This window comes from Falco peregrinus, chromosome 9 (genome assembly GCF_023634155.1).
Source record: "Falco peregrinus isolate bFalPer1 chromosome 9, bFalPer1.pri, whole genome shotgun sequence".
Taxonomy (NCBI): domain Eukaryota; kingdom Metazoa; phylum Chordata; class Aves; order Falconiformes; family Falconidae; genus Falco; species Falco peregrinus.
This window is the reverse complement of record NC_073729.1, coordinates 35,054,734-35,065,373: the sequence shown is the minus strand read 5'-3', so window position 1 is coordinate 35,065,373 and position 10,640 is coordinate 35,054,734. Positions and strand designations below refer to the sequence as shown.

At 55.1% G+C, this 10,640-nt stretch overlaps 1 protein-coding gene across 1 annotated transcript; it reads right to left on the bottom strand.

Moving 5' to 3' along the window:
- Positions 1-283: 283 nt before the first annotated feature.
- Positions 284-7,044, bottom strand: SLC32A1 (solute carrier family 32 member 1). Its single transcript, XM_055814762.1, has 3 exons — positions 6,974-7,044; positions 3,261-4,046; positions 284-2,449 (listed from the first exon to the last, which is right to left on the bottom strand). The coding sequence occupies exons 2-3, from the start codon at positions 3,636-3,638 to the stop codon at positions 1,262-1,264; spliced, it is 1,566 nt and encodes a 521-aa protein (XP_055670737.1). The 5' UTR covers positions 3,639-4,046; positions 6,974-7,044; the 3' UTR covers positions 284-1,261.
- Positions 7,045-10,640: the final 3,596 nt, after the last annotated feature.

Sequence of the window (10,640 nt, the reverse complement as noted above, 5' to 3'; positions counted from 1 at the left end):
CATCCAACCCCAGAGTCTGAGCACTACGGGGTAAAGCAAAACTGAGGGGGTGGGGTGGGGTGTGAAAGCAGCCCCTTTCCCCAGCTGTAGGATGGCCCCTTCTTGAAATACGTGTCCTACTTCTTGAAAACAGTTTAATCCCACCGTCGGTGACAACCCAGCGCTGCCTCTCCGTTACCACCGAGGATGTGCGGTACCCCCTGACACAAGTGGGCACAGGCAGGATGAACCCTCTGCCCCTGCCCTGCTCCTCCAAGCCCCCCCACAAACCAGGCCAGCCTCATCGACTATGTTTTCTCTTTATTGTTCGATATATTTATGTACCACATTATATGTTAAAGATAGATTATTTTTTTTTTCTGATATACATTTTTCATCTTATTTACCACAATGACACCACACGTACATTGGAAACAGCTCCACGGATCTGGTAGATTGCACAGAATGAATTGTGTTGTAGTTTTGTTCCTGTATCCTGAACAACGTCAAATCCAACAATATATTATTTTTTTTAAAACTTTCCATAATTTAGAAATAACAATTGTTAAAATAAAACAAAACAAAAGTCACCGAGAAGCAGACTCCGGGTCTGTGATTTCAGCCAGAGGCAAAACATTGTAACCGATGGGAAGCACGGTTCCTCGGTGTGAATTCGGATGGAAGAATTAAGCAGTCCTGACATCTATGTGACTACGGTGTAAACATTGCAGGTAACTGGCTTTGCTGGTCATCAGCCGCTGCTTGGACTTGTTGGGCTGGTCATACAATCTAGGTCTCATCTACATCCATCTCACGTAGCGTAAACTGAAGGTCCTTGCTCCCAGCACCCACGGCTGGTTTGCTTCCCTCTGTGAGCGCAGTAACACAATCCCACAGGATCGGCACCTGTGTTTCAGCTCCTGAAACACTGAATTGCATATCTGTAAGGAGTATTGAAAACTGCAACTGTTTCCCAACAGGTCATTTGTGGGGGGGCAAGCCTCAGGCAACGAGTGAGGAGATAAAGGTGGGGCACTGGATAATTCCTTCAAAAAATTCTAAACAACAAAAAAATATATTTAGATTTTAGCTTATTTAAAAAGAGAGCAGGGCACACACTTTCATCTCTTGTTATTTCCTTTAATTTTCAGATTCTATGACGTAGAATTTGTTGGATGCACGTAACGAAAATAATGACTCTTTCCATTAAAAGGATGCAGAATTATTTGGCTATGCGGATGTTTGATGCAATTCTCTTACTGCAGCTGACTCTGGCCCCTCCTTAGTCTTCAGCATTGGTTCTGAAGGCCTCTATGAGGCCTTCTAAAGAGTGGATGAACCCAGAGACACTGCAGATACCACCTATAACGAAAATGGCGACATCAAAGAAGACATGGTGCCATAAGAGCTTCCGCCACAAGAGTTTGAGGTGGAAAAGACTGGGGAGCAGGAAACAGAGCCCTGCGCCTGTGAGGCTCCCAGTAAGACCCATCAGGAGGGCAAAATGTGGGACATAGATAGCCATGAGCAGGGTGAAAACTACCAGGGCACATCTGAGGGTGAGTCCCCAGGACTTGAGCCGCCCATCACCCCCGTAGCAGTTGGGGAAGAACGCCCTGTTTCCATCTTGGAAAAGGGACCGCTCCAGGACTTCCACAGCCGCAAAGAACGGCAAGGGGTACGAGAGCAAGGCTTTGGCCACGAGGAAAATGTTGACTACTGCCCTAATGGTGGGTGGCAGGTTGTCTGTAATGACTTCCTTGGTGTCATCAGCCCAGGTCAGATAGGCGACCAAGGCAAAGAGTCCCTTAAGGATGCAAGCTGCTATGTGAGTCCAGTTCATCATGCAATGGAACTCCTTGGGGTTCTGCATGTTCCCCTCCAAGGAAGGCAGAAAGATCTGAGAGGTGTAGCTGAAGACAATGATGCCAATGGAGATGGGAAACTTCTTTACATCAATGTAAAACTTGACTTTGTCCCAGGCCCAGTCACGTGCCCTGGAGAGGCAGTAGGCGATCACCAAGATGTTGATCACAAAGTGGGCTAATGTGCAGAGCAAGCTGAACTTGGAGACTGCCTTGAGGTTCTTCAAGAACGCACAAGGCAGGAGCACTGCCGTGGCAATGATGGACCACGACTTCTGGGAGACGGGCAGGTTGGGGAAGCTGTTGTACATCAGGTTCCCACTGACCACCACATAGAGGATGCAGGTCATGACCAATTCAATGATCTGAGCCACGTTCACAATTCTGCCTCCGAGAGTGGGGAAGCGGGGCGCACAGCACGCGTTCGCTATGTCCACGTAGGAGTCTCTCACCCTGACTATCTCCCCATCCTCATTCTCTTCATAAAGACAGGCAATAAGGATTTTCCCAGTGTAGCAGCAAACCACTGCAGCGAAAATTATTAAAAAGAGTCCTAGGTATCCACCATGAAGGATGGCATAGGGCAGGCCCAGAACAAACATCCCCTAGAAAGAGACAAAATGGAAACCGTGTTGCTCGTCTCACAGAGGGGACCAGGCAGGCGCCGGTACCCGGGCACACGCAGTCGCACAGTTGCAGTCACATGCACGCTCGCTGTCTCGCTTGCACACCATCACACCCACGCAATCGGTCACACAGTCACACCACGCAGTCATGGTCACACACAATTACAGCTCCCCCCCCCCTCGTCTCTGATGTACCACCCCCCCCCCCCATCACACCCACACACTCACGCACACCCACATCATGTCGCCCTGAGCACCCACAGCAAGCCAGCACAGTCTCAGCACCCGGGCTTTGCCCCTAACCTCTCTGTCCTCAGCCCCTCTCAGTGCACCGAGACCCCCACAGCCAGGGGACCCCCGCAGGGGTCAGACCAGGCCCACCCCGGCACAAGCTCACCACCGGCCTGGGGTCCCCTCGGGGTCCACCCTCGCCCCTGACCCATGTGCTGGGGCAGCCTGCTGGCCCGGCCCTGTGGGAAGGTGCAGAGGGATGGGGATGGGGCCTGGTGGCCCCCCCAGCTCCATGCCATACTCTGGGGGAGGGAGGCAAAGCAGAGATCCAGGGCTGGACTTTTTCCCTTTCCATTTTTGTATAATTCTTTCTTTTTCTCTTCCCCCCCCCCCCCCTTTGCCCTCTATCTTTTCCCCCTATTTTTTCTTTCTTTTTTTCCCCCTTTTTCCCGAAGCGAGTTTGCAGCCAGCCTGGGGCTGCCGGGCCAGCGGGCGCGGGGTGGGCGCGTGGCGGGGAGCGGGGTGCGCTCCCCGGTGCCCGACACGACGGCAGTCGTACCTGGATGGCGTTGGTGACATTCCAGCCCGCCTCCCAGGCCGTGATCTTGGGCTTGCCCTGCCCGGAGAGCTCGGAGCAGACCCCCGCCTCTTTGGAGGCGGAGGGCGGCAGCGGGCCGGTGCCGTCCCGCTGGTAGTGGATGTCCCCTTCCAGGGGCGTCTCGCCGCCCTCCTCGCCGCCCTCGGACTTGAGGATATCCATCTGCAGCCCCTGCCGGTGCTCCATGTCCAGGTCGTCGCAGTGGGCGAACCCCACCGCCTCCTCGTCGGTGGCCGCCTGGAAGCCCATCCTCGCGAACATGCCGCTCATCTTCGCCTGGGACTTGTTGGACACCGAGGTGGCCACGTTGGAAAGCTTGCTGCGGAGAAGGGTGGCCATGGTGGCTGCCCGGGGAGCTCCGCTGCTCGGGGACCCGCGGCGATGGAGAGACCCGACGGGGCGGGGGGGCGGCGGGGCGGCGGACGGGAGCTCGGCGCCCGGCGAGGGGCAGCGGCCGCTGCGGGGGGCTGCTCCGAGCCGCTACCTCCGCGTCCCGGCGCAGTGCGAGCGGCTCCGCGCCGGGGGGGCCCAGGGGCATGACACCGCTGCGGGGAGGTGCGGGCCCGCACGCCCCGCCGCCCGCTCCGTCCGCTGCGCGCTGCTCCGCGCCGCTCCGCCGGCCCCCGCGGCGGGATCGGGGGGCGAGCCGGGCGGGGATGGGGGGTTGTCACCAGCCGGCGGCTGTCACCAAGCGGGCAGCGCAAGCCCCTGGCAGAGCGCGCCGCGTCTCCATCGCAGTGCGCCCACCTCGCGGAGAGAAGAGGGAGAGGGGGGAGAATTGCTGCATTTCTGGGGGAGGTACCAGCCTCCCCGGCCAAGCCCAGCCCCCCCGCCCCCGCCCCACCCCCCGCCCGCCGGGCCCCGCCGGCAGCGCCGCAGCGCGGACCCCCCCCCCTGCTCCGCAGCCCCTGCGCTGCCCGCCCTGCCCCACACCCGCGCCGCGGACCCCCGCCCGCCGGCCCCTTCCCCAGGGCGAAACAAAAGAGCCCCATCGAAGAGGCGGACAAACGGCTGTCGAGGGGCTCTTAACGGAATTTCCCCTCTCGCACCCCCCCACCCCTCCGTTTGCTTTTTTCTCCCCTCAGAAACGTGCGGCCCCTTCGGGGGCTGGGGACAGCAGCGGGGGCAGCGCACCCTGCGGCAGCCCCCGCGCAGGAACAAGGGTTTAGCGGGGCGACAACGACCCCCACCAGCTGTTTGCTCCCAACCCAGGGTGGAAGGGGGGTCCCCGCTCCCGGCCGGGGCTCGCAGCCGGCGGCAGCGCCTCTGCCCCGGGGGCCGCTCCGCCACCGCGCTGCAGCGGGGCGCCCGCCTGGGATTTCTCCTCTTGGTCCCCACCACCTCATGTAGCAATTCCGCTTTCTTCTAAAAAAGAAAAAGCCGGTATTTTCATTTTGCTTCTAACTTATTTGTAATTAAAGAGCCTTACGATTTTATTTTTTTCTTTATTAAAAGTATTTGCCAGGTGAGCAGCCAACATAGCAAACAACGGCAACAAGACATCCCTGTGTCCTGTGCTGTGGCCCAGACAATGCGGGGTGGCAGGGGGAGCACTGGGATTTTGGGGTGCTCTGTGTGGGAGCACGTCCGCTCTGCTGCTTTGAAATCGTTGGAATCGTCGTTTTATTAAAAAAAAAAAAAAAAAAAAAAAAGAAAAAGAAAAAGAAAAAAAATATTTTCCCTGAAAGGGGGGTGGCAAGGAAATCTGTGTTTCGTTTGCTGCTTTGGAAGGTAAAAAAAAAGAATATTTTTTTTTACTACAGACGGGTGGAGAAGCCAGTGCTGAATTATTTCCTAATATCGCTGTGAGTGAGCGGGGAGGGAACGCTCGGGCTGCGGTTGCGGGTGGGATGCGACACCCAGCAGAGGTGGGGAATGACCCCCCGGCTCCTAGAAAAAAAACCTTAAACACATTTTTTTTTTCCCCCTGTTAGAATCCGAAAGGAATTTGGGTGCAAAGTGACTGAAATGCGAAAAAACCCCCAACCCAAAACAAAACAAAAAATACCCCCGGTGAGGGCTTTCCCCCTAACGGGGTCTCTCGGCCGCTGCTCCCGGCGCGGCGGGGGCTGCTGCAGCAGACAGCCCCCCAAAATGGGGGGGGGGGGGGGGGGGTCTAGCAACCTTTCCCGTGCGAGGGAGGCAGGCGGCTGAGCGAGGCTGTCCTTGGCTTTGCGGGGGAATTATTACATGTCACTGCACAAATGGGTCGAGAAAGCCAAGCGGGGCAGCCGCCGGCCTGGGGTTCGCCACGACCCGTGCGCCCGGGGCGCCGGCCCGGTGGGCTTCACCGGGGCAATGCAAACCAACGGGCGGGGGGCGCGGGGGGCCGGGCCGCTGCCGCTGCCGCCTCTGCACGGTGCTGGAAAACGATGGACACCTCGGGGGACGGGGTTAAGTCAACGATTTCTGTTTTGGGTTTTTTTTTTCTTTTTTTTTTTTTTTTAAGCCTAAGACAAGTTCATTGTGAAAGAAGACGCGAAGGAAAGCTATTTCTGGAGGCTGCAGGGGGCATCAAGGAAGAAGGAACGAAAATTCACCCAAACCGCTGACTGGTGCGTGAATATTTCTTAAATTCGCCCTGACACATCCCCTCCCCTGCCCCGACCCCTCCGCCGGGGCACCGCGCCGCACCTCCCCAGCACCCCTCGGTGCCGGGAGGGGCAGGGGGTCCCAGACACCGGCATCACGCCGAGGGTGGAGGAGGCTCATTGAGCATCCAGAGTGTTAGGGAAGTGCCGGGCTCGGGAGAAATCATAAGAAAAAAATTTACAAACAAGCCAAATTTAAACAAAACAAAAAAACCCCACCCAAACCCAACCCAAACAAATAAACAAAAAAAACCCCAACCCACCAGAAACCCAACACAAAACCAAACCAACCAACCAAAAAAAAACCCAACTAAAACCCACAGGGAGCTGGAAAAGCAGCCCCGGCTGGGGGGGGCGGCGTGGAGCCGTGCCCCGAAGCTGGGGGTCCCCTGCGTGGGCCGTGGGACCCTCCGTCCCCCGCCCGCGGCCTCGGACCGTTTCTCGGGGGGGTGTGTGGGGGTGCGTGTGTGCTCTGCGGGCAGGGGATCTTTTTTTTCTTCTGCTGCATGCTGCAACGGACCCTCCTGGCCGGAGGGACCCCCGCCCTGACGTCCCCGGCACAGCCCCAGCTGCCCTCCGAGCCTTGGCGCACCCCGAGGCGGGTAGGACACCGGGGGGTGCGGGGGATGCGCGGGGATGCCGTGGGGATGCTGAGGGGTCCAGAGACAGCAGGGAATCCGAGGGATGGAGGAGCTGGGGGGGTGCCGGGGGTGTCTCTGTGCCCACTCGGTTAATACCACAGCTGGTTTTAACGGCGGGGGGCTGAGCCCGCCCCCGCCGCGTCCCCCCGCGCTGGTGGGGCGCAGGTCGGGGCTGCCCCCGGCAGCACCCTGCCTGGCTGCAGACACCCCCCGGGGACCCTCTGCCCCCGCTCGCTCCTGCCCCGTTTCTAGAGAAGGGAGAAAAAGACTTTCTGCAGCAGCGGCTGGAAAAAAAAAGACGCCCTGAACTTCTACCGACGGCTAAAACCGGGGGTAAAGCATACAGAAAGGGGGACGGGGGGTGCGGAGGATAGAAGAAAGAGGCAGAGAAAGAGAGGAAAGCGCACCCCGGGGAGGTGGAGAGGAGGGTCGGGGCAGTTACCTCTGCTGCTCTCCCCATCGCCGCCCGCAGCGCGCCGCTCCGCCGGGGAGAGAGTGGGGGGTGATGGTGGGGTGGGGGGTGGGTGGATGGAGGCAGCCGCGTCACTCCTGGGCTCCCCCTAACTCCTAATTAACCCAAGCAGGATAACGGTGCCAAACCTTATCCAAAGGTTAGCGGCTCTCCGGGAGGCGTTTCAGCTGTAAATCATTCCACGTGAAGCTAAAGAGGAGAGAGCCAGCCTGCAAACGAGCCGCAGCCCTCCCCTCTGCCATGGGCTGATCTTTCTGGCACTAACTGCTTTCTTTGCAGCCACTCCTGGGCTGGGCTGAGGGTCTCCTCCCCACCCTGTTCCTGCGGGGAACAGCTTGCCCAGACCCCCTCCATCCTTCCCAGTCACTGGCAGATCCAGCCAGAGGAGCAACTGCCTTATCTCCACAGAACAGGCTCAGGGGGGAGGAAGGATTGTGGCTGGGTCTTCTGATTAATAGACTGTGGGAAAAGAACTATTCATGCTCAAAAATCATGTAAGGAAAGCAAGAAAGGCCAGCCCCGGGTGGGTTGTCTTTCTGTATACAGCCCTCAGCACAGGCCCTGTCCCAGCTACTGGGCAGCACTGTGCCACGGCAGTTGCATGAAGGTGTGACTATTTGGGAGCGGGACAAGCATCACTCCTAGTTCACTGCTCAGTCAGGCTCCCAAACCCCAAAGGATTTGGTTCTCATGGGCTTCAGTGGGCTGTGAAGTGCCTCAAAGACGCTATGCTGCAAACCATGTCCATACAAAAAAGGGGACTTGCAATTCCCGTGTGCTCAGCTTCATCCTCTTCTGTAATACTTACGAAAAGTGTGGGCGTCTGAGTGCAGGTGTGTAACCCTCTGATTCCTGCCGAGCCTTCTTGCTTGTGCCACAATTATTTCCCGACACCCCTTAAACCTGCTGCTGGGCATGGACAGCAGAGCAGGCAGCTGCAGAGACAAGAAGGCTGGGGGGGCACCTTCCCCCTAAGCAGCCAAGAAGCTTCCCCAGCCCCGTCTGCCCAAGGACCAGCCTGCCCAGAACAGACCAGGTCAGCCCAGACACTCACTCTTGGAGGAGCAGCCAGCCCCCCCCCCCCGGACTAAAGTGTACCTAGAGTGTACCTAGAGATAAGATAAGATAAGAGAGAATAAGTGTACCTAGAGATGCGATTGCGGGAGTCAGAAGCGGTCCACCTTGCCCCCAGCTGTTGCTAAAAGCACCTCCTGGGTTTATGGCCCAGGCCGTCACCAGCCCCGCAGCACCAGAGATGCACAAGCTCATCCTCTCCATCACGAGTGGCTGTGCAGCAGCAAATTTCATCCCAGCTCTGCCTCCCTGTCCCCCCTCCGGCACCACGCAGGGGAACTCTGACAGGATAATAAAGAGTTGCACAATATACTATAAAAAGGCAATTAGATAAACTGCTGGATGGGGACCAGCTCCTGTGACCTAGTTAATAGCTCTGGGAATTTCGGGAGGGTAGGGAAGGAAAAGGCAGCAGTGTCAGTACGCAGCACAGGGTGAGCAGGTTTCAGGGGGGAGGAAGGGCTGTGGTCTGCAGCACAGCACCCTGGAAACGCCCCAAGAAAGCAGCCCCAGCATCATGTAGCAAACACCCCTGCCTTGCACTGCACCTTCTCCTTGCCTGTATTTAGAGCTTGCCATCAGCTTTTCAGGTATAACGTGAAAGCACTGAATACAGAATCACACAAACTGCTGTTCGGTCTGTGCTCTGGGTATTGAGGCTGGATTCGTGCACGGTGTGCTGTTCAACACAAAGACAGCTGTGGACAGAATGACAGGTACTTTGCAATAAGATAATTCTAGCAGAGGAAAATCTGAAAGCAAGGTCTCCAGGAGAAAGCCTGCAATGGATGTCCCCTCTGTATTTAATTTTTTTCACTGAAGACAAAATGGCTGCCTGAATTATAGAGACATAAAACAAAGACAGAGCATATAAAGGGTTGGAATATCATCATTTTAGCTGAACATGTCTTACCACAAGAAAATTCACCTGGAGAATACGTAAAAACTAAATAAAAGCTGCCTGATTTAACTTCACTATTTGCAAAATAGACAACTTCTGATCTGGAATTTGGGAGATGGTTCGTACACGGATTTCTGTGATTTTCATCTCCCGGAAGGGAAAAGCCTGCTAAACCATTATCATCTGTTAACTAAAAATTCATTTTCAATTGGACCATTACATGTTCTCAAAGATATTTCCAGTAAGTTGGAATTAAATTTAACTCATAGTTTGTCTTTATTGTTGACATAAATATTAAGTGATAGCCATTGGTTACTTGCGATGCCAAATTCCCAGCTCACTACACTAGTATTGTTCCCATGAGCTTAACAGCATTTTCATTGACAATATATAAAGCTTCATCACTGTCAAATTAAATATTCATATATGTACATGCTCCTGTATTTCATAGGGAACGATTATGGACTAGGAAAGGAAAGTGCATACTTCATAGATGCCAAGCTTTTTAATGTCAAATTTCCAATAAAAAGCTCTTCTGTAGAGCCTAAATGCTGTTTTTCAAAATGAGATTGTTGTGCTCCCCAGTCCTAGATTGACTGTTTTCCTCCAGCATAATGTTATTTTTTGGGGTTGCTTTTTTTTTTCCTTTTTCTTTGTCATTTTAAACAAAATCAAGATCAACTTGCAATGACCGTGCAAGGATTGGAGGGACCTGAGCAAACCTGGCGCGTTCCCGAGCAGAGCAGGAACAAGGAGCCTGCCCGGGAGGATGCTTGTTTGGCCACTGCTCGGTCAAGGGGCAAACACTTACGACGTCCCTTGCTTGCTCTGCTGACCCCAGCCCTGCTCCCTGCAGAGCACTCAGCTCCTTGCACAGCAGCTCCAGACTCTGCAATTGCTGCCTGGATCTGACTTGCCGCGTCCTGGTCCCATACCCGCTCGTGTTCTGGCTGGTGAATGTTGCTTCAAAGCACAGAATAAAAGCTGCTGTAATGAACTGGTCTGTATAGGAAATTTCCCCCTAAGCAGCCTGTGGTCAGATGATGCCCCAGTACTGAAGAGTTTTTATATTATCTGTATTTTTTTCATATGTTTTTTCTCTTTCTTTTAAAATATTATTTTTTCTTAATTTTATTTAGCCTGTGCAGGCTGTGAGGAACGGCCTCCCAGAGCAGAGTGAAGGCGCTGGCATCCAGCTTGCCTTCAGGGTGTTTCTTGTCAGGAAGGCTGAATCTCAGGCAGCTCCATCCCCCATCTGTCCTTTTTCCTTCTCCATATTGTGTCCATTTCTGATAAAAGCAGGTCAACGGCACAGACAGTTACTTATATCTCTTGCAAACATCTCCCAGCCCCATCCAAAAGCCAAGATCAGCACATTGGGAAAACCTGGCCCCCACTTTGCGGTATTCCTGGCAATTCAGCCAGGGCTGACAAGGGGGGCAGCAGGGACACCCTCTGTAGCTACCTTTAATAAGGACCTTGCTCAGTGTTTTGGAGTGATGCAAACAGGGTACACCTAAGCCAGGGACTGGCACTGCCGGCAGAATCACAGCCGGGTCTCTGAACCCAGCCCCTGCATCTCTGTGGAGCCTCATGCACGGAGGCTGCGATTTCCGGAGGCAAGATTTGGATGTGCAGTCTCTGTGTGCTGATACCATCAAT